This window comes from Copadichromis virginalis, linkage group LG8, assembly GCF_057382275.1.
Source record: "Copadichromis virginalis isolate Kocher_CV1m ecotype Utaka linkage group LG8, C_Virginalis_male_GT1.1, whole genome shotgun sequence".
In the NCBI taxonomy this organism is placed as follows: domain Eukaryota; kingdom Metazoa; phylum Chordata; class Actinopteri; order Cichliformes; family Cichlidae; genus Copadichromis; species Copadichromis virginalis.
The window spans coordinates 25,320,604-25,344,380 of NC_140625.1; the positions used below are offsets into that span (position 1 = coordinate 25,320,604).

The 23,777-nt window shown below is 40.3% G+C and overlaps 2 protein-coding genes across 5 annotated transcripts in view; one reads left to right on the forward strand and one right to left on the reverse strand.

The window, feature by feature from the left end:
• Positions 1–15,952, reverse strand: part of LOC146703498 (neurabin-2-like) — a 22,023-nt gene extending 6,071 nt beyond the window's left edge. The window contains exons 1-5 of one of the 3 annotated variants that reach the window (XM_085466756.1): positions 15,204–15,413; positions 13,440–14,956; positions 3,486–3,618; positions 1,520–1,640; positions 1,199–1,303 (exon numbers count right to left, since the gene is read on the reverse strand). In XM_085466756.1, coding sequence (XP_085322882.1) covers positions 1,199–1,303; positions 1,520–1,640; positions 3,486–3,618; positions 13,440–14,843 — 1,763 coding nt within the window. In that variant the 5' untranslated portion in view covers positions 14,844–14,956; positions 15,204–15,413. Of the gene's footprint in view, positions 1–1,198; positions 1,304–1,519; positions 1,641–3,485; positions 3,619–13,439; positions 14,957–15,203; positions 15,415–15,748 lie in introns of those variants that run through there. The other 2 variants (XM_085466755.1, XM_085466754.1) reach the window with 2 other exon arrangements.
• Positions 15,953–17,943: 1,991 nt separating this feature from the next.
• Positions 17,944–22,477, forward strand: sgca (sarcoglycan, alpha). 2 transcript variants are annotated; one of them, XM_085466757.1, is made up of 11 exons: positions 17,944–18,022; positions 18,274–18,402; positions 18,497–18,645; positions 19,491–19,557; positions 19,658–19,856; positions 20,025–20,193; positions 20,372–20,580; positions 20,785–20,811; positions 21,013–21,186; positions 21,931–21,957; positions 22,046–22,477. In XM_085466757.1, exons 1-11 carry the CDS (start codon positions 17,986–17,988, stop codon positions 22,050–22,052), a joined length of 1,194 nt encoding a protein of 397 aa, XP_085322883.1. In that variant the 5' UTR covers positions 17,944–17,985; the 3' UTR covers positions 22,053–22,477. The 2 variants fall into 2 exon arrangements, with proteins under 2 accessions (XP_085322883.1, XP_085322884.1); XM_085466758.1 differs by lacking the exon at positions 22,046–22,477 and having other exon boundaries at positions 21,931–21,961.
• The last annotated feature ends 1,300 nt before the right edge of the window (positions 22,478–23,777 follow it).

Here is a 23,777-nt window from a genome sequence, read left to right on the forward strand (position 1 = left end):
GTGAATGGGCAGGATGTGGTAGAAGTAAGCTTTGTGTGAAAAAATGTGCTGTGGGTAAATATCAAAAGGAAATCATCTCCTTCAGGAAGAATGCTTAATGTCAGGGCAACTAGCAATGAAAACACATATCCTGGTCACTGCTAAGGCATTTAGAAAACCACAAAATAGTAGCTACAAAAATACAAGACCATTTAACAAAGACCACAAATTAAAGTAGTTTAATGTACTTTAAATCTATATTACTTTAAAAGTATGGAAGTACTTTAAATACTAACATTAGCAAGTCAATTTACTGACAACAGTCTGATGTTTAGGAGCTTTCAGTGCGTTACATTTGCAGTTGGAATATCTGAGTTCCTAGTCAGAATTTTCACACTTCCAACTTGGAAATTTAAGAACGCCGACCTAATGATTCAAGGTGGTGGTAATGCACGTAAACCGCAGTAAAACTGTACTACTGCTGATATGTATTTGTGACTCATTAAATAACCCAGTACTCTGTGAATATTCCTCATCTGTGGTTTTAAGGGGCAAAAAAAACATGCAATGCACTGTTTTGATAGTGATGCATGAATGGATCTATCTTGCTAGGGAGCAACTTTATTACCAGAATGCATTCAACTCAGTACCAAGTATGTGTCTCCAACTTCCAGGTCAAGTACATTGCAAATGAGTCAAAAAAAGCCAATAAGGAAATACCCTGCCCCTGCTTTCTTTATAATGGCCAGTAGGGGGCAACTCCATTAGCTGCCACTAGAAAAAGATAGCACATTGCACTTCCTTTTATGACCTCAATATAACATTTCTGGTACATATATGCTGCAGTTCTAAGTTGTATTCAATAAAGTATGCTGTCCTATTTTGTAAATGATGGTCCCATTTGTACTAGAATAGACAATAAACCAGAGTAGGCTGATGCAAAAAGTTGTGCATCATAGTTTGACTGCACCAGTTTTTTTTTTTTACTTAAAATGGTGCTAAAAGGGAAGATTCAGGGGACACCCGAAGACACTATAATGGATCCTTTTGTGAAAGTCTTAACAAAATCCATAAAATTGTCGAGATATATCAGTAAAACTGAAATTGATAGCAAACTAGCATTTCTACTTCAACTTCTACTTGTCTACAAAAAAGAAAAAAGGTTTGTTTTGTGATGTAAAAGTGATTCAAAGCAAATTGGTTAGTCAGAGAGACTTACTTAACGGTTCCTGAGGTGTTCCTGAGTACAGAGGCGGCAAAGCTTTGGGTGACTCCCACCAAACTGGTCCCATCCACCTCCACAATCAGATCGTTCACCTGGATCCTGAAGCAGACAGTTTAAAGGCTTAGAATTTAGAGGAACAATAAGGAATCCACTCCTGGAACTAACACTACAACTACTAAGATAACCTCAAGGTGACATTTGATTTACAAAACAAAGGCCTGTTCAACTTCCCTTAATTTCTGACCTGCGATGTTTCAGTTCTGCAGTACATTTTTTTAATCATATCAGGAATATTTAAAGTACAAAGAAACATACCTCCCATCCCTGTGTGCTGCTCCTCCTTCTGTGACAGTCTTCACAAAGATGCCCAGTTTCTCCAGGCCCATGTCAGCCCCTGCACCCATCCCAATAATACTGATGCCCAGGCCGTCACCGTCTGAAAGAAATCAGGCTTGCTGTTACCAAACTGGTATTGTAATCTGTCTGTAACAGACTTGTTGTTGAAGAGGCAACCTTTGGGACTGAAAATGCAGCCAACACAAAAGTAACAGAACCTGCAGTTGTCTGAATGGCCACAAGATAGCTAACATTAGCTAACAACATAACATTCCACCTCTCTTCACTTCTGACTTCAGAACGACGGGATAGCAACAGTCACAATGCTCAAATCGATCTTTTAAAACAGGAATTCATGACCCAGCGCTTGAAGTCAGTGTGGCTATGTCCATGTTTTAATGTACAGTCTATGAATGTGTTATTATGGCATAGCAAAAAGAAATATAGCTGCTTTCAGTGGTTGTAGAAGAGGCTAAATTTTAATAATTCTTCAGCTGTGCGCCAATAAATTAGTTAGTGAACCTTTGTTTGCTATCCTCTATAATTTAAACCCACTCAAAGGTGCACTGTAGTTTTTTATTAATTATATTCGCTTAATTTTAAGTAAAGTTTAAATTAAGTTTAACACAACTCGTGTCCTCAAGGCTATACATTTGCTTCCCCCAACATTTGCGCCAGCTTTAATCATATAGAAACCATGTATGGTTACCAGCAAAGTTTACCAGCACGCTCCACAGGGTACCTTAAAATGACTTGCTTACCATAATATATAATAAACCAATATTGTAAAAAATAAATATCAGCTTAAAGTGTTGGATTATAAGTCAGAAAAAAGCGAACACATATTACAGGTGCCTTCTGTTCAAACCTTCTGTTTGTGCAAAGTGAGGGGATAGGAAACCAGAATGGCTCGTTTGAGACTGAGGATTGACTGAGGGGATGCACCAAGGGCTAATATGAGATAGATAATGGTAACGATGAGTCACGCAAATGCACTCTAATAGAGTTCAAGAGTAGAAATATGTAACTGAAAGTCAGAATGAATGCAGGAACAACAAGGAAGGTACACTAAAAACTGTAACTGTAGTTTCTTGATATGTGAGAGGTTAAAAAGATTAGTTGTTGTTTGTTTGTTTGTGTTACCACATAGTTGGGATTTAAGATTTCTAAAGAAAGCCCAATCTATGTCACGATGACGCATCATAAGCTTTTTCGTCTGTTGAATTTGGGGATTTTCAACCTGACATCAGCATTCTGTGCAAACTACAACTGAGTTTTAGTGCATAAGTTTCTTTGTACCTTGAGGACAAAAAAAAAAAAAAGCTCTGACCTTCATGTGATCTTGAAAAAATAAAACATTAGTTTTGTTGACGTCTGTGACGTCAAAGTTAGATGATAATCAATATAACACCTAGATTCCTCCCAGAGGCGTTATGTGCTGATTTAGCGTATTCTTTTTTTCAAGCACTGTTTCTTTTTTATTTCAGCTTCTATTCTATCATGATCTAATTAATGTAGAGCGTGCACACCGCAACACCTATAAAGAACACTGCTACATATGGTAACCCACGTAATCTGCCCTATACACAAGTCTTCTACACACATAGAAATGCACTATGATGTTACATGGATACTGCAAATCTGTAAGTCATTGGGGAGAGCAGAAGGCAGCTGGTGAACCCTGCAGGTCTTTTAAAGCAGGACTTTTTTTAATTGCTTCGGAGATGGGAGCCAAATGGGAGCTTGATCATTCAAATACAGAACCTTACATTTGTGGGTTTTTTGTATTCTCTTTCTTAGCAAGGTGCAAAGAAGCCTCAGGCAAGTCAAAGTACAGTAAATGCTTAGAATTATTTATATGCCCGAAGTAAAGTGCAGATTTTACAGAAAGAATTTGTATAAATACTCGACTGGTTAGAAAAAAAACAGGGTTTAGTTCTGATACCTTTCTCCAGCTCCACAGGGAATAGGTCCAGCCTCTCCACTCTTTTCTCCAGCTCATACTCAGCAGACGCTGCCATTGGATCCACATCTTCATTGCGTCTGTCATAGTCCTCGTTGGAATAGGTGGCAAACACCTGTAGGATGAGACAGGGACAAGATCAGACTGAGAATCACACTTACATCAAGTCTCTGCAAGGCGGAGCAGATTTTTGCTAGCATCTATTCCTGTTCAGAATTTGTTTGTTGTTGAAACGGGACATTTGTGAGTCACAGTTGTTTTGGGATTTTTTGTTTTGAAAAGAAAATGTTCAAAATTATGGCAAATTATTTGTTTTCTTGGCAAAAATTAGATCCACGCTTAGGCCTGTTCGATATAACGATATATATCGAATGACGATATAAAAACGTCTATCTTTCCTATTATGCTATCGTTTGTTTACAGCAATATTTTTTCATCGTTTTGATGGTCACTGTAGTAGCTATATAAATTTCTTAAAGTTCTATCTTTCTCTTATATTTAAAATAACCACACTATGGATGGACAAGTGCCAGTTTTTACGTGTTGTCGTTAGCAACAAAACTGCAGTCCGCTTGTTTGTTTTCCACGTAAACCTTTCACAATAAAGCTCAAGATCCTGTTGAGACTTTTCAAAATAAACTGAATCACGGGAAAGAGTATGCAGAGAGTTTTCGGATGAGAAGCAAAAGAGAGCCGTCAGGTGCTAAAAATAAACATTAGGCTCAAACTTTGAAAGAACTTATGTCTAAAAATGTATAGTTTCATGCATGGTTAAAACACAGGTAAAGGACGCCCAACTGGAAAAACTTCACGCAAGTCGAGATGCCTGAGATTCACAGAATTTACAGAAAATATTAAATTTTTGTGATTTATATCCTTGTCAGGACGATAAATGTCTTATATCGGGATATGAGATTTTGGTTTTATCGCACAGCCATATCCACGCTTCACGCCACTGTCATTGTTGCCTAATAAACCTCCTTATAACTGGCCTCTGTGATATAGAGAGATAGATAGATATCCTTTCTTTCTAGACAAGTCTTTCTTTTCCTTGGAGCCATTGTGTCTTATCACTCTTCCTGCACATACTCCAAATATAGTAACTGCTGCTGTCACCAGAATCACTTCCTGTGCACCCTGAGGAGCAGTGATTCGTTTTGGGGTTTTTTTTTTTTACTTTTTATTGCATTTGTGTATTAACAGGTAAAAGAGTGGGCAGATTGCAGAATGACGTGACTACAGATACTTAAATTCAAACTACTGAACGGTTCAGTTAATATCAGTTACACGTGCTTTGTGGAAGATGACTTACAGAGTCACAGAAAGGCAAGAGAGGAAGTACTGGAGGAAACAGGACCATTACTCACAGGAAACTGACTCTAATCTGAGTATTATTTTTTTTCTCCCCCACATTTCTTGCACCGGTGCTCAAATTCCTTTCTAACAGCTTTATGTTCCACCACCACCAGCTGACTACTATGCCACGTTCATAGCCACTTAAATCACCTTTCTTTCTCACTCTGATACTTATTTGGAGCTCTAAACCATGTCCACATGGCACTGAGCTAAAGTTAGACACACACACAGTGGTCAGTAAGCTTATATATAATATTTCTGTTTGATTTCTTTAGAAAATCCAGCTTAAGCTAACACAAGTTAAAATTAATATGATCTATTCAGAGAAATGACTCTTTCTAAATCACCTTCACTGATTTCCATCATTCCATTGAGGACAGCAATTTAATGGATTGAAAAAAGCTTAAGATCACTACTTAGAGGTTTTGGATGCGTAAGTAGCTGAGACAGACAAGATGGCTTCATGGTTCGATAATAACTGACCAACATTGTTAATGCGGACATAATGCAATTCAAATGTATTGACATTTTCAACTGAGACAGCCACAGCATTTAGTCCGAGCTGTATTGTTTCACAGCAGTCATCTGTATCAAACAGACTAATGAGAAAATAAATAAATAAAAATCAATCACAACCACTGAAGTTGCTCTTATGAAGACAGGGGCCTCTGTTTTCAGGGCTCAACTTCCCACATTCACTCTGGTCTAACAGCATGACAGTTTACATAACCACCCCCAGCATGCTAATGGAGGCCTTCTGCAGCTGCTGCTCACAGGCCTCACATAGACACAAACACACACACACAGGGAGAAAGAGAGAGCCCAATCTTTAAAAGCCTCACTTTCAGTCTTCCAGGGTGATTATGTATGCACCACCTTGCATGCTCCGCTGGCTACACTAATTCAGTGCTGGACCTTCTCCTTTTACACATTCTTTGATTTATTTTATCAACTTTTCTCTCCACAATCTTTGTTCCCTCTTCTGCAACACTTTCACACTGTTTCCTCAAGCCTTGGTTTGCTTTATTCAATGCAACTCTTGCATGTCGCCGGCCTGTTTAGCTTGTCCATCTGTGTTACAGAAGTAGCATCTCGTAGCTTCCGTGCTGCTCTTCAGTCCTACAGTATGGGGCCCCGTCTCCGTGGCAACCCCACAGTAAAGAGCCTGTCAGTTTTCTGACAGCTCCTTTGAAATGTAACCAGCCCCTCCTCTCTTAAATTTATTCAGTATCATTGTATTCTCTTACATCATTGAGCACTGTACAAGCTTCTGCTCCTACTTTTGGGCTGTCCTTACCCATAACAATAGAGTTTAAAACGTAATCGCCTTGAGTTAAATCTCTCCCCATCACTGTCAGATCACGCAAGCAATGACATGGATGATTTTTTCTTTTGATTTTTTTTTTTTTTTTTTTTGGGGGGGGGGGGCTAATTATGGCATAAAAATTACAATTTGCTTTAGAGTTCAGTTAGTGTCAATTATTCTATTAGTTTCTCAGGGAAGAATTAGTTCAGTACAAATACTGTCTATAAAAGATGGATACAGTAATTGTGATTTTTGTTTTGTTTTGTTTTTTTGTTTTTTAAGGTGGAAGTGACAATATTTGTTGTGAGGGACTTGTTTTGGTACCAGGCTGTAAAGATGTTACTTTTATAGCTGAAACTAGCCATTTTAACATTGCACTTTATTGGGATTGACTCAGTTTTACAGTGAGCCTGAACCGGCCATCTTATGATTACTCAGTTCCACAGTAGTTGCATTTTTCATGGAGGTTGCCACTTGTTTTAGTATTTTTGGAAAAACATTGTGACATCTGGGTACTGAATATAAAGTTATGACCAGCAGCAGGTTTGCTTACTTGAACACAAAAACTAGAAACCACAATTATGGCCCCATAATAAAGTAGTAACACATGAATATTTTTAAAAACTGCTTCTTGAGCAGCTGCAGACGGTACCCCAGATAGTTTTTTCTTTCTCTTTTCTAACATTTACATTTATGCTAAGCTAACCAACTCTTGGCTGTGGCTTCATACTGACCCTGCAGGCATGAACGGTATCAATCTACCAATCTTCTCATGTAACACTCAGAAAAGAAAAGAAAAAAAAGCAAATAAGCATAGTTCCCATTGTCCTGGGCTTTTCATTTAACTGACCACAAAACCTATAAATATCCATAAATGCTCATTATTTAGTGGGTCCAACTTCCAAAGTAGACAAATTGCTGTGTTTTACACTATTTTGTAAATAAAACACTCAATCAAAAAAGGAATGGAGTAAAGACTAATTAGGTTCAGCAGTTCTAAAACCATTAGATACACTGCTGTTACACTTTACTCTGTGAATCCCATCAGATTTAAACTCACAATAGTTAGCATGGGAGAAGAACTTAAGTCAGATGACTTCTGATTTAGGTTACCTTTGTATTTAGACGGATTAACAGAATGTGGATTAAGCGGCCAAAAAAATACACTATTTGCAAGTAACAGAGTGTAAAACAACAACAGAGACCTCTGAGCACCAGTGTGACACTTTCACGTGGCACTGCATCACCCCTTGAGTTTAAAGATCAATAGGTCACAGCTGATGGTCTGTGAAGCCCTCAATTTACACCCATGATACTGCAAAACATCAAAGACAGAAGACTGAGCGACTCTATTTTACTGCAATTGTAATAAATGATCACCACTGTAGTTGTGCCGTGCGTTGCAGCTATTGGAGAAACTGGCCATGCTATAAGTCAAGCTACAGTATCATCCTTGACTGACAGAATTACCTCTCGCTTCCAGCAGGAAGTCTATCTCCCTCCTTACAGACAGACTAATTGAGATTCTCCACGATACAACCTCTGACCTCGCTTTACCTAAGCACGCAGAGTTGTAGATGAACTCTACGAACAGTGAGGTGGCTATCTTGGGAAGACAAACATTGGGATTAAAGGCAGTGTGGTGGGAGGGGGGTGTGGTAGAGAAGGACGCTGTTCCAGTTGTGGCAGATAGTAGGTCAGAGGAGCTAACAGATGGCCAGGAAACTCCCTTCCTCCCTCCCTCTGCTACCAGCCGCCTCGGATGTCCTACAAAAGCTCCATGGGCAGAAAACTACAGCCACTCACCAGCTTAGAGATTGTGTTTGTGTCTATACAGAGCACCTATTTGGGATTGTAAAGGGTATTAAAAAGCAGCCAGTAAGTGACGACAACCATTTTACAACGCTGTTGTCGTGACACCGAAATGGCAAAATGATCAGCTGCCACGCCATGCCTCTGCTCTGCTCCAGTGTGGTTGCATCTTGATGCCCCTCTGGCTACAGTGTGATTGGATAACGCTGTTGTGTTAACTAGCAAGCCCGTAACCCACACCCCACCACCCCCACTGCCCACAGCAGCACGTCAACTGCTGTTTCTTTCCCTCTTGACTCCAAAAACTGTTCTAATTTTGGATGGAGCGAATAGGATGTGTGTAGGTGGTGCCACTGGTTTTTCCTAAAAGAGTGTTTCCACTCTCGTTGCATTCAGCAAAAAAAACAAAAAAAAAGCTTTCCAGCATTTTTTTGCTCATACTAGGCTTTGCATGTGCGACGTACAGTTTTCTCAATTTCTAGCTAAATGCAAAAGTTCATTACCATGCACTGATATATGAATGCCTCAATTTTCCCTGTATACGAATATGTGCGCAGTAATTAATCCATGCTTAATAAAGCTGTCAAAATTAAGCGTATGTTACACTTTTCCTCCTAAAGATTAATGACGCCACTATCTAAACTAACATAGGTTAAACAAGTGGCAGGTAATTGCTTCTAAATCCTACTAAAATTGGGGGTTAATCCACATGCCAGATGTGCACCATGCAGACAGAAAATAAGGATGTGGCTCTGGCAGCGATCACGTTTGACCAGTCTTCTCTTGCCAATAAAATGGATATGGTCAGCTCGTCATAGTAATGTTTGCATGGCACCAAAGCCCATCTATTTTGGCAGAACAATTTTTGGTCAGCAGTCATGTTTAGGCTTAGCGCTAACGCTGGAGAGAGGCACGGCAATATGAAAACAAGGTCAACACAGAGGGCTGAATGGCATTACACTATACAGAAGGATACAACAACTAAACTCTGTAACTATATATATTTTATTATGTTGTGTTTATGTTGGGTATATGTTTTATTATGTTACCATATCATACTGATTACATTTGTTATGACATTTTCTTTTGTATCCCTATGGCTCTTTTTTACATACAGACTTAGTTTGGGTTTTTTTCCCTTTTTGCTAAAGCATATAGTTTAGCCAGATCAGGTGACACTGAATCCTCCCTTAGTTATGCTGCGATAGGTGTAGGCTGCTGGGGGATTCCCATGATGCATTGAGTATTTGTTCTTCAGTCGCCTTTTTCACTCACTGTGTATTAATAGATCTCTCTGCATTTAATTATTACTTGTTATTAATCGCTGGCTCTCTTCCACAGCATGTCTTTTTTCCAGCCTTCCTTTTCTCACTTAACCAGTCAAGGAATTGTGAAAAAAAACCTCTTTTAAAAGCATATTAACTAGCAGCATCATTACTCAAGGAGGAAAACCGTTTCCATTCTTCCATTCTATATTTTCTGGTATTAATAAAAACATAAAATAACAATCATCCTAACTACAGGACCAATAAAGCCTGAGAAAGACAAATATACATGTTCAGCCATCCATACAGCACGGTTGGCGCCTCACATGTCACTGTAACCAACGCCTGTCATTTTTTGGACAAGATGATGGCAGGCAGGACAAGACAAAACAGTTTCAGACATCATGAGCGAGACGTTGCGTAATGTGGCTTGTCGCAGTAACCTGAACGAGTGGGCACATCACATAAATGCTTGCAGCCCACCACCAACCAGTGCAGGGCCGAGAAGTGGGGCAGTCTGACCTTGCTGATAATCTGTCTGGTCTTCCACTCCTCCTGGCTGTGAGTAATGCACTGTATGAAATACTGCAGGCCTGCTGAGTCAAAGTGATAGACAGTTTGAGGATACCTTAACATATGGTTACCTCTTCATGGGCAGTTCCCTTATTGGATGATCTCTGTGGTGCATTTAGGGTAGTCTGTATTTTGTGTTTTGTGGCAGACACTTTAAAGCAGCAACACCTCCTTCTATGTTTGTCAAAATTCAACACCCTCTGTTTATTACCTTATAAGTACAGTCATCGTTTGTGTTAATAACACAGTGTGAAAGAAAATCATAGGTGTTCTCTGAGCAGGCTGGTGAGACTGAGGAGCGTAGGCAGAGACCTAGAAGAAAGAGTCCAGGTTGGTGGTGCAGAAGGACAAAATGTTTAGGAGTAGGTGAGGTGAGGGGTAAGCAAGGTGGCAAATAAATCTGCTTATTCCTGGATTGGAGGAGACACAGCCCAAATCTAGTGGAGATTATCTCTCTCTTTTTTGAGGGGCAAAAAGCTCCCCCTGCACAGTGGGATAAATAATTAAAAATCACAACAAGCTAGGGGGCTAAGTGGTCAGGCTAAATACACCGAGTAATATAGAATTGAGTCAAAACAAACAAGCTAAAGAAATAAATAAGACATGAGAAGCAGCTTCCTGTGTTCGACAAAAGAGGCGGTCCTGAAAAGCGAGGCAGGTCTGTGATGATAACAATGCTGCTATTTTTACTAGCAGCAGCAGACTGGTGACAAAGAGCGAAAGGGAGAAAAGAAGGAGCAGGAGAAAGAGTGTGAGGAGGAGCAAACAAAGAATGCAGTGTGAACTCTACCCGAAGCAGATCTGCTATTTTTGCCACTTTGAGAGGACACGGACAGAAAGACAGACAGATGGAGGGGAACAATCAGTATGAATCGGAGACAGAGAAAGGCATGCATGCAGACGTCCAACCGCTGTCACCACAACAAGACTTAATTGTGACCAAAAGCTGCACTGTTGCTCAGACGAGAAATATGCGCTAAAAATGAGCACTTCCTGTTTGGCAGTGAAACTAAGTGACAGTGTGACTTAAGAGCTGGCTGTTATGCACTCGCATGACATTTGAGCTGCATAATAACGCCCCTCCCATTTGACCTCGCATCCCCCTTACTCTCATCCACCCCTGCATCAATCTCCATAACAAAGGCCACACTGATACAGTGTGAAAGGACTCAGTAGGAGGTTTTTTTTCTTCACTGACCGCTGCAGGGTCACAACGAAATTCTCCTCTTTATCAAAGTCGTGACTTACAGCTTTTATCACACCGTAGATAATGCCTCCTCCTGGTAACCACGCTTGATCTCATGAGGATAAAATAATGTTGAAAGTGTGTTTTCTTCTCTATTGCACTTGCATGACAGGCACAGCAAGCCCACAAATGACTTGTATGTGATTTATGGGACAAAGCTGATTTCTAGGCATTTGCTCAATATATTAGAGCTTAATAGTGACACATAATCACACATCACTATTGGTATAATTGCTGTTCGGGAGTAACTATGTAATTTAATGTCTCAATTAATGTTACTGTGATTGGTTACAATATGTAATGAAATTACAGTTACCAATCAAATTGTCCATTATTACTAAGGGTTATATTCTTTACACAAGAAGGCTTACTCCACATGTAGAATATATCATTATTCTTTACTGCTTTGCACTTTATTCTCAGTGCATTAATTCCTTCTTTTGACATATGTCCAGAAAAAGCCAGTCAGCAAATCCAGTGCAATGCCATCTAGGATAACATAGCTAATAAAGCACTGTCCCTCCAGACAGGCTCCATTCCTCTCAAAGTTTGAGCATTGTTTTTGATTGGTTCTTCTTTTTGAATGTGCACTGTTTCAAATCAGCCAGTCTAATCAGTGTGTCTGACTCTGACCATTCCAAGGTGGGTGGATATGTCCTTGGAAAAGAATCTTTAGTGCTGGAAGATTAACAAACCAGATCAGGGCTCTAACATTATAAACGAAAGCTTGTTTTCTACCATTAAAATGTTAGGCCTAATTTCACCTTTAACAGAATAACTAGTAATTTGTAGACAATCAGATTTCACACTTGTGTCAGTTACCGTACATGAAAAGACGTTCTCCAAATTTTTGGAATGTGCATAAAACACTGCATTACACACAGAATTATGCTTCACTGAGTCTTTCTCACTGGATCACAGTGCATTGTGTGCATCCTTGAGGCCTGACAAACATCTGCAGAGCTGATTTTTTTTTTCAAGTATATTCCATAACTTGTGTTGTTTATATTCTTCAGTAATCTTCTCTTCCGTTATCTGACAGATTGCTACAGTTTTGGGTTCATTACCACGAACAACTGTTTCTCGATGAAATGGTTTGAAACAACTGGATATATTTAATAATGTCACTCGTATGAGCTTGTGAAGGTAGAAAGCAGGTGCAAAAACAAAGCTTCCAGAGCACCACTGGTGGCCTTTAATTGTACACTTTTTAATTTTATATTGTCAATATTTGTCATTATAATCCCAAAAGCTTATTTTCTCAGTTTGTTTTCTTTAGCTTATTTAGCTTAGAAATATCTGCATTGATCCAACACATATATGTGCAGTCCTTAGCAGTCTTTCATTAATTCCAATATTTGATGTATATGTTGTTAGTATCTATGTCAGGTTGGTTTTTAAACTATAATATTCAAATGTCAGGGTGCAGAAACTGGATGGTTCTGGACAATGTGCAGCGATAAGAGAAAATTTGGACTTGACAAGCTATGAAATGGTACAGGAGAGCCTTTCTGTGAGAAGTAATGTGTGTGACACAAAGTGTCAGGGCCCACTTTAGCTTGCAGAGTTGCTGTATGCCTTGGACCTCAAGGCAGAGCAAAGCAGCAACACTGAACTGGAGAGAGTCTGATGCTCCTCTCCGGATCATTACACCGCCCCCAGACAACGAGAGACACTTCAAATCAACTCGTCCTCCTCCTCCTTCTCGTCTGTCCTATTCTCTCATTGCACCGGTCCAAGAAGAGATTACAGTGCTCTTTTTTTCTCACTTCCTCTGTCTTTATCTCACACACAATCACAAATACAGCATCCGATGACCTTTCATTTTCCACAGTACAATATCCACTTCTCTAAAAATGGGGATAATTATCCAGGCCTGCCAGGTCTGTTTTACCCCCCCCCCCCCCAAAAAAAGGCAATTATTTACAAAAGCAGCTCCTGCTGCATTTCAGTTGAGGCACTTTTGGGGCCCGTGTCAGCTGCACAGTAGGAATGCAGGCCCATCCATTAGCAACTGGCTGCTGGGGAGGAGGGTGTTAGTAGTGTGCAAAGCCCTGTGTTGAAACAGGCTAAAATCAAAATGTCAGCACTGGTGTGACACTGGCAGAGGCTGAGCGAGTTCATTAAAAAAGCTGACAGCGGCACTGGCTATGACTGTAACACAGCAGATAAGCTTTAAGGTCAAGTTCAACAAGCCTCTAAAGACACAGGATGAAAAGAAAATCCCACACCACAACATAGTTACAATTCAGAAATCAGCACACAAGCCTGATTAATAAACAAGGTTCGGGGGTACAATGTGACAGCAAACACCTCCGTGTTCTAGCTACAGTTCTTTCTGTTAATTCAGGGTGTTTTTACACTTCACATTTCCTCACCTGGATGGACTCTGTGCTGAAGCGAATCTTTCTTGAAGGGGGTGGATCCTCTTCCACAGGCAGCCCTGAAATCTCCACACAGCTGGACTCTGGCTCATAGCGGTCATCGCCCTCGTCTTCCTCCTCATCCTTCTGGCTTCCTTCAAAGTCCTCCCCCACCGCACTGTAGGTACTGATATCCACAGAGTCCCGGCCCGACTGTTCTTCTCTGAGAGTCCTGTCTTCCTCCTCCTCTGTATTTTTGTCCCCATCCTGCCTGACCATGTCGGCACTTTTTGGAGAGCTTCGCTTCTCTGAGGCAGTTTCTCCATTCTGCACCGACATGTGGATGTCACCTTGCAGTATTGTGCTGCTGGGCTCGCTGGTCCCAGAGTGTTCCTCAGGTTTAACATCAACTTTGGCCTCGACACCTGCATCTGAAACGGTCTTTTCTCTCTGTTCATTCGGCTCTCCTACATTACTGTAAAGTTCAGTAGTTGGGGCACACTGGCCACCATTAACGCTTTCAGATGGAGGAGTCACCCTTCCTCTGGAGCCCCTTGGAGGTGTCTCCTGTCCCTTCTGAATGCTTATCTCATCCCCTTGGTTGCCTGATGCAAAGGCACTGACCCTCTTTGTGATTATCTTGGAATTCAACACGCCTACCTTGGTGCTGACCCCTCTGGAAGGGAGTGGTGGTGTAGAGGAGAGACGGTGGAGGTTGTTCCGGAGCTCGGCTGCCCGTTCAAACACAGCACTGAGCTGGCTGACTGTAGGGGACACTGCTTCACTAGTGTCCAGGCTGTCCAGGGACTCTGTGCTGCCATTAAAACGGGCCACCATATCCAACCTGCCATCCTGAAAGCTCGAGGCCTTATCTGCCTTCAATAACACCCTGGTTGTAGCCAGCTTCTCCTGCTGCAGTTTCTCCTGTTGCAGCTTCTCCTGCTGCAGTTTCTCCTGCTGCTGCTTCTCCTCAAAGATGCGGCGGGTCTCCTGTAGCTTGGAGTAGCTGGGCGAGGAGGCCCGCTGGTGCCCATTCTCCGGTTTTGTGTCGAACTTGCTGACGCGCTCGGACACGGTGGATCCGAGCTTCAGCAGCGCGCTGTGATCCACGTTCTCGTTCAGGCTACCGGCTCTGGGCAGGGAAAGGCGCACCGATTTGTCGGCGATCCTGGCGTTGTCCTCACCCTCTGCGTCGGCCGGGGATGTGGTCTGCATCTGCTGGAACATGTTCTTGATACGGTGCACATTAGAGCCGTACCTGCGCCCTCGGGGGCCCTCCTGCATGTCCCCATTTGCAGCATTGTCTTTAACGGGCTTCAGGGCCTGCATCCCCGCCTCGTACGCGTTCCTGTGCGGGGATGGGCTCCTGAGCGTGGAGCCAGAGCCGGTGCTCTTGGATGTGGATTCGGTCTTCATCATGGTCAGTCAAGCGTCGCAACTGATGCTCAACGACGGCATGTCTCCTTTCTCAACTCCCGGTGGCAAATCTGTATTATCCACCAGCAGCCGATCCCAGCGAGGTGGCGCCCAGACTAGACCGGCAGATGGAGAGAAACAAAAACAACAGATCGCATTAAAGGCCTGCCTGCATCCGCTGCAATTCTCGTCTAGTGCAGCGGAGAAAGTGAGCGCGATGCATCTGTCAATAGCTCGTTTGCAGTTACAACAATGCGAGCCTGACCTTCTCAGATAATTGCATTAGTTACTGAAAATGTTTGCACAGAAAAACAGAAGAGTAATGAGCCGCGGATTTACCGCAGCTGACGACAGATTGCTTACGTTTAATCCCTTTTTAGAGGCAGCATCATTTTGATCTCTTCATTCTGTGAGCTGCAGATTTCTGGTCCTCTGGTAGCGGCAGACTGCTGCTGCTGCATGGAGGGGGGAATGCATGGGTCATAGTGCCCGTCTGCTCCTAATTCTTTGACCATTAAACGAATACGATCTTCATTTACAATATTTGGCGGAGGTGCATTAATTGTAGCTACTATGTTACAGTGAGTGGTGTGGTTTTCATTCCCGCTACAAAAGAGCAGTCATTCCAAGGAAGAAGCGATACGCAATGCTACTCTAAGGAAGAGGAAGAAAAAAACATAACATATAATTTTAAAAAATATATTTAAAAAAAATTATGATTTCTTTTTAACCTAATGAGGCTGTGGTGGCACACTATACAAAAAAGACGGACGCCCCGAATGTTTTTTTTTTCCGTATTTTTTAAACCCCTCCCCCTCCACTAAAAGGAAATCCCTAATAAAGCAGTCCAGAGGCAGCTTTTTACACTAAATAAATGTATCTGTAAAGTATAAAATATGGATACTTACCGTTTCGTTACGAAAAATAATAAAACTGAAGTCGCGGTCTTTTTCGTTCAACCAGCGATAGGACCCAGTGACACCTCACTCACGTCAAATCTCCTTGGCCAATAACACATCCGTTATTTGCAGGACACATTGCTGCTTCCTGCATTCTACATCTGCGCCGATAGATATTTTAAACGTTATTACCGAGTGTAGACAAAGCATTTCCTTTTTCTTTTTTTTTTCTTTTTTTTTTTTTTTTTGAAGGCTTTGAACTTGCCCACGTAGTCTCGGTTTCAAAAGTCGTTTGGGGTTTGTTTTGTTTTATCTGCAAGGCCGACCCATTCATGCAGCTGCCTCAATACATAGGCAAGAAGAGTGTAATGTACTTGTTTACATGGGTTAACTGTCATGGTGAATATTAGTCACTGAAAAAAGGCTGAGGCGATGTTAAACAAGGCGGTAGTGCCACCTAGCCAGTGTTCTCATCTGACTGTGTTACTGGGGTTTTGCAAAGTAATGACCAGCTGAAGAAACATTGACACAAATAAACTCAGTACATAAAATTAAAATATATTTAAAATATATTTAATTCTGTCCAATGTGTTAAAAAGCTTTTAGTTGTGTACTTTTGTACTTTTAACTTTTGATTCATTTTTAACCCAACCCCTATTTCCCATGAGAGACTTTGCCTTTTACCACCCTACAAATACAACGTGTTCTTGATGACTCATGTCTTTTTCGTGCTTTTGCATGAGTGTCACATTATGACTGTAGAACAGTCACTGGTGTCACACAGACCGTTCGTTTGCAGACCGTCGCCTGCATATTGTAGCTGTTTACTGTCACCAGGGGGCAGTGTCACAAACAACAGATCTGTGAAATCACAGGATACCTGGCAATGCAACCTATGCACAGCCCCATCCGTGATCCATGATGAGCTGGGTGCTCTTTTGTTGTTGTTTTGTTCGTTTGTTTTTATTGCATACTCTTCCACGTAGGGTCTGTGTAGGCAAATGCCCATGCAAAAGAATGCTAAAACATGGGCTTTACCTGGTTAAGTAAGGCTGACCAACTTTTGGTTTAAAAAAAAATAGTATTTTACACAAAAGTACAGCCATGTCCTAGTTCAGCTTCAGTTGGAATCTCTTCAAGACATTATGTAAACATTTTAAGCATAAAATCCTTCCTTTACGTTCTTCTAACATTTTTAAATATTTTTTAAAAGGTTTTACACGGTCTTCAAAAAAAGGAATTCACAATTAAGTGGCTTTAAAGTTACTCAGTTATATACCAGTGTCCTTTCTCCTTATTACATCAATTCATCAATTTTCTCTCCATTTGCGGTGTCTAGAGCAGAGGGGGGCAATTAATTTCCCCAAAGGGCCACATGAGAAACTGGGACTGTTTAGAGGGCAGCACCAATAAGCTGAAGTCAATTATATTAATTTTACCTCTTTATCACATTGGTGAGGGACCTCCACAACACACCCAGTTTCTCATGTGACCCCCTTGGGAAATGTAACTGCCCACTGGCCCCATGGTGTAAAACCAATCCTAATTGATAGAGGGTGAAAGGGGGTGTACACTCTGGATATGATGCTAGTCTATGACAGAGCAACCACAGGGAGAGGCATGAACATCCAAACTCCACACAGTAACATGCTGGTTGATCAGAAGGTTCAAATTCCAAAACGAGCTGAGCTGAGTTAAATTTGCATTAAACTCAGTTTATTTATATATATTTTCTCGGTAAGAAAATAATGTGTAAATTTTCTAGAAAAAATGAAAGGTAATAATGGTATTTTTTTTATTAATCATATCGCCCTCATATGAATTGAAAATCTAATCACACACTTTTTGAAATTAAAGAAACAAAATAAACTTTGATAAATATACCTAAAGTGTTAAAACATTAGGTAGCAAAATCACTCTAAGCTTCATTAGCCTATTGCACTATTGCAACAACAGTGTTTGAGACCTAAATATATTAGTGGAGAAATATAAGGCAAATATTAACTACTAAAGGCAAATGGATACATGTGCGAACGTACTGAGCAAAAATGGATGACTGTATATGACTTATATGACTGTATATCAACAAAAAGGACATAAATATCCCTCGAAGGCCTACTGTTCACAGACTCACAGTCACCCTTCCGGATGTTATTAGGTAAGTGAGACAAAAATAGTTTTGACATGTCCTTTGCAGTGACCAAGCCCCTCTCCACTTGGTTCTGTCAATCAAAACCCAAAACAAGATGGCAGGCTGTGGGAGCTGGGTCTTCTTTTTAACAGGCAAGTTCACTCGTAAAATTATTTAGCTTCATCAAAGAACAACTTTCGCTGACCTTCCTCAACATTAATTATCAACTCTGTGTTATTTAGTAAAAACACTCGCCCTTGATATCAGCTTTTAAGGACTGTGCGTAGGATTCTAGCATCAGGATGTGTGTGTTGTCATTTTTTAATGTCAGATTTAAGGTTTTGTTTGCCTTTTTTGACCCTTCTTATAAACTGTCTGGTGTGTTTTTTACACTTCCACACAGTGTGTTCTGCCAGTTTGTTTGAGGCCAGTTCTGACATCAAAGTTACCATTCCTGTGGGGAAGTTTTTTACACATGAACTGTTTAGAGAGACTTTCCAGAACGACTTTGAACCTTTGGGCAAAGTCTACGGTGAGACAGAATGATCTAAATTCAGTTAAAAGGATAAGACATCCACATGTGTTAATGCTGTTTTTCTCTGCTCTTTTTGTGTTTTGCAAATCAGGCATATTGTACAACGACCCCATAATATTTAAGTGCAACAAACAGAATTTCCCAGACCTCCCAGAGTGGTTGCGCTTCACCCAAAGGAACCCCTATGACAACGGCTTCTTGTATGGCACACCAATGTCTCCAGGAAAAAGTATAATTGAGGTGTGAAATCATCATTTACACCAACATTGGCACAATATTCTTCCATGCTGCACATCTAACATTCACCTCTGGCCTTACTTTTGCACATTCTTCTGTCGTGATGGTAGGCCAAACAAAGATAACATTCCAGCGCAGCTACAGTGGAGACAAATATGAAAAATATGCGGCTATCAAAAACAGCTGTCAGGATTTGTTGTCAAATCCCCAGAGACAAAAGCCTTGGGCCTCTTCTCTTCAGCTGCTATTTTGAACCAACGTTAAAAATTCAGGAAGTAAGCTGTCTTTGAAGAAGAAGCGATACAAATGTCAGAAGTAACACTTTAGTCTCAACCAAACAGAATTTATTTCAGTTAGAAAACATGCTAAATTTTTGGTGTAAACACAGAACACAGCTGTATTCTGATTCAAAACTTTTCCCATTGTAACAAACTACACGCCATTTTTTAAGTGCATTAATTTTTTGCTTTTGTTTAAACAGTTCATCCTGTTTTTGTTTTTTTTTTCGCTTTTCTTTTTACAGAACAGTGAACATAAAGTATTAAGCAGCTATACAGCAGAAAATGTAAGATATTAAACTAATCTTCACCGCTTTATTTTCTTTATTTTCGTTTTAGTGTAAGTCTTAAATTATTAATATATCTCTAGATATATAATAACGAATTGGTTTTGAAACAGATACTTTTGTTACTGTAAGCAAAAACGTTTTTCATACACTAATGAGCAGACAGCAGCTAAAGGGAAATTGACAGCAAATGGAAAAGCGGACATTCAAGTTTTGCAAAAAGTGCTCCTGGAATGCATATGAACTGTCATAATCTTAATAATATTACATTTCATTCCGACAGATTTATGCCACCAACCAGCGGAGCTATGACACAGTCAGACACCTTCTCATAATCAAAGTCGTTCCAGGTATTTGCGATGAATCCGTCCCATTACGTTTAAGTCCCAAAATAATAGTTATAATGAATGAGGGTGTGTCAAATGTCGAAACTCGCCGGTGTATTTACAGACAAGATTCTGCCCTATCAAGTCGAAGTCTTCATCAAGCTGAGAGAGATTGAAAAAGTGCTGCCCTCTACTGTTCAGGATGAGATAAAGCAGGATTTGCAGAAGCTGTGGGACACAGAGACCCTGGAAATGATCAACATCACCAACGCCCTCGATCGTGGTGGCAGAGTTCCACTCCCTCTTGCAGGGCACTTTGAAGGGTAAACTTAGATCTGTACATTCTTATACATACTGGGTTTATTTAAAATTATGTTTTTTTTAGTACTACTACTTAAGTTTGTTGTATTTTATTAGCACCTGTATTAGCTGCTGTAACAGAACTTGCTTTGGAAAAAAATGCATATTTAGTCAAATTTGATTTGTGACAGTGTGTATGTGAAGGTAGGGTCAGAGGAGCATTTCTCCAAATGTCTCCTGAGGGTGCTGACACCGGAGAACAAAAAGCAGTGCAAGGAAGAGGCCAAAATCAAAGTCCCTGGAGAATGCCACTTCTGCATAAATCCAAGCAACTGTATCACCTGGTGCAAGACGGAGCTGGTGAGGCCAGAAAAGATGCACACCCAAGAAGGAACATATATATAAATATATATGATCAAAGCCTCAATTGATTATTTCATTTTGTCTCATTAACTACTAAGCAGAAGCAAACAGCATAAAGCTGTTTATCTCATCTGCTGCTCTGTGCTTCATTTTAATGCTCTTCCTCCTCCTGCAGTTTGATCTGACAAAGATGAAGCCGAAGCCACCTGCTCCCACTATGGGTTCAGGGATTTTGGAGGCTGGAGAGGACTTCAAACCTCTGGAGTCTCCCCCAAACAGAGACTATTTCCCAGACTACATCGTGACAGTGATTGTGCCCCTGATCCTCGCCATCATCCTGTTTCTGCTGCTGGCTTACATCATGTTTGGCAGAAGGGAAGGAATGTATGTATCTAATTTTAAATCTAATCTCTGAATAAATATGTAAAGGCTTTGGATGCCAAACTATATTTTTCCCTCTTCCCTCTACTGGGATTTTATGTAGTCATCCAAGTGGGATAAATTCCACCAAGGATGGGAATCTATTTAAACATATTTAGACTTTTGATTGATCCAATATTAAACGGATATTTTACTCTTTTTCTATAGTGGCAAAAGGAATGCAAGAACAAACCAGTAAGTACTTTGTTTATAACAGATTTTGAAACCTGATTGTTGTCTTTCAATTTAAAACATGATCTGATGGTTAACTTTTTACTACCAGTCAGCTAAGACAGCATTATAAGTGATATTTCACAGAATGAATCTGAAATATAGTGCAGCAAAAATATTTCCAAGCTTGCAGAAAAAAAAATCTGTATGTGATGTGTGCTGCAGAATTCAGCTGTACCACCACTACACCATCCATGAGAACACTGACGAGCTGAGGACCATGGCTGGAAACAGAGGGGTGCCTCCACCCCTCTCCACACTGCCCATGTTTAACAGCCGGACTGGAGACAGGGCCTCCCCGCTGCAGTCTGACAGCATCCCACTCATCATGGCCCAACAGTAAGCACCACACCCATTAATTCCTATCAGTTATGTGCACTGAGCTGCCAGTCTATTAGGTACACAATAAGAACCTAATGTAACACCACTCTAATGTTGCTCTGATGATGCACTGGGTTGTTCTGATCAGGTATGCTTCTCCTGTCATTTTCCAAATAGTATCGCAGGGTGGAAATTTGACAGCACTTTTCTATTTTCTCAGTTCTTTCAATTTTGCAAACACCACTTGTTGAAACGCATCCCCAAACCTGCTGTTTCTTTCAGGTCATGTGTAAGTTCTTTGCTAGATTTCCAAAAAGATCACTTTAAATATTTACAAAAACATCTTCCTCCTCAGAAGCAATACATACTGTATGTATATGAGGGGTGACTCAAGTCTTTTGCTCAGTATTGTAAAACAAAGGAAGCTTATAATAAGTTACATCAAAAGTCATTCTTGTGTCCATGAATCAACACCATTTCAATAGAAATTGTAACCAAACAGCCGTCACAAATTACCAAATGAAAATCTACATACTCAAATATGTTTGTATGACCAGCAGTTTACAATCTGAAGTATTTTGTTTATGAGAGTATAGCATATAAAGAATAAGTACTAACATCTCATCACACCTGCCATCTGCTGTTGGTGAAGTTAGTGTCACTATTACTGCTGTGTTGCATGAGTTATTCTCCAACAGTTGTAATAAATCATAATAAATAAAGTAGTTTTTAATTGTATTTATTTTCTTACTCTCTTGGTAGAGATCCATACAGTGACACACTGCCCAGGTAAGCCCATTCACAGGATTCTCCTCCGCGTTGATTCTGCTCGGTGTTGCTGATTATTCTAAGAATATTTTTTTGTGTGTGTTTACAGGAAGTGAGAGCAGCGATGGATAAGATATAACACATGGAGTATTATTAATAACCTCTCTGAGACACAGTTTGTGGATTATATTTGCATTTGGATATTATAATTTCTTCCTGTTTGGGTTCCATTAAAGTAAATGAATAGTATACTAATAGCTCAGATGTTGTGTATATCAAACTAATTATTGTCGCACGTTGTAAACTAATACATGGGTCATTTTATAAACACTGAAGCATGTTTTGTGGATTAAATATTTCTTTGGTTCATAAAATATTTTGTTTATATTTATTAATTTCTTAAAGGGTATGTGATGACTAGTTGGACAAACTTTGGAAGAAATCCATTTGATTTGGTTAACCCAGGCTGCTAAAAATGTATATTATATGAATTATTATTCATTCACGTATTATTATATTCCAGCAAAAAATCATGTTCTTACTCTGGCATGTTCTATGACTGACCTGAAAGATGCTCAATATCCATTCTTTATATTCATCTTATCCTTCTTTAGTGGTAATACAATAAAAAATAAGAAGGGACAGCTTCAGTTTAGATATGCTTTTAAACACAGGTTGTACATGCAGTAGATGTCAGGCAGAGGTAGGGTTTGAAAGTTGGCATTCAGCACCTGCAGCACGCATGCTCTGCTTTATGAGCTCAAAGTAGAAATGCTTTGTTTACACTTTGCTTTAGAGAATCAGCAGCTGTAGCATTAAGGGAGCTAGAAAGGATAAAGATGAGCTCAAATGTATGTTTAATTTGGATCTGTGTGTATGCTGTATATACAAAAAAAAACAGGATATTTTTTTATTCTTATTTCTTACTATAGTTTTGTATACACTCACTGGACATTTTATTAGTTACACCTTCATAATACTGGTTTGGTGTCCCTTTTGCCTTCAGAACTGCCTCAATTCTTAATGGCATAGGTTCAACAAGGTGCTGGAAATATTCCTCAGAGATTTGGATCCATGTTAACATGATAGCATCACACAGTTGCTGCAGATTTGTTGGCTTTACTTCCAGGATGTGAATGTCTACATCCCAAAGGTGCTCTCTTGGATTATGTTCAGGTAACTGTGGAGGCCGTTTGAGTACCAATGAAGTCATGTTCAAGAAATCAGTTTGAGGAGATCAGAGCAACTATGACATGGTGTGTGATATCCTGCTGGAAGACACTGGGGTCATAACGGGATCAGCATGGTCACCAACAATACTCAGATGGGCTCTGGCATCTAAACAGTGATTAGTTGGATATGGAGCTCATTCCAGGCGATATATTTCCACTCTTCTACTGACCTATTCTGGTGATTCCATTTTAATTGTAGCTTCACTTTCCTGTTCTTACCTGACAAGATTGGCACCTGGTGTGGTCTTCTGCTGCTGTAGCCCATCTGCCTCAAGGTTCAACATATTTCTTGTTCAAATATGCTCTTTGAACGTGATTGTAACAAGTATTTGAGCTATTGTTGCCTTCCTATCACCAAAAATCAGTCCAGCCATTCACCACTTTCTCTTTTTTAAACATTCTCTGTAAACCCTGGGAAAGCTGGGAAAATCCCAGCATATAAGCAGTTTCTGAAATACTCCAACCAGCCAGTCTGGCACCAACAACCATGCCACATTCAAAGTCACTGAAATAGCCTTTCTTACCTAATCTGCTTGAGTTGAAGGGGATTTATTTCACCATGTCCTAAATGCGGTGAGTTTCTGCCAAGTGATTGGGTGATTAGATATT

Excerpts from the sequence above, each read along its gene's own strand:
- sgca (XM_085466757.1), top strand. The coding sequence starts at position 17,986 with ATGGCAGGCTGTGGGAGCTGGGTCTTCTTTTTAACAG. Across the intron at positions 18,646-19,490 it reads CAGGAAAAAGTATAATTGAG|ATTTATGCCACCAACCAGCG; the intron begins GTGTGAAATCAT and ends TCATTCCGACAG. Across the intron at positions 20,581-20,784 it reads TTTGGCAGAAGGGAAGGAAT|TGGCAAAAGGAATGCAAGAA; the intron begins GTATGTATCTAA and ends CTTTTTCTATAG.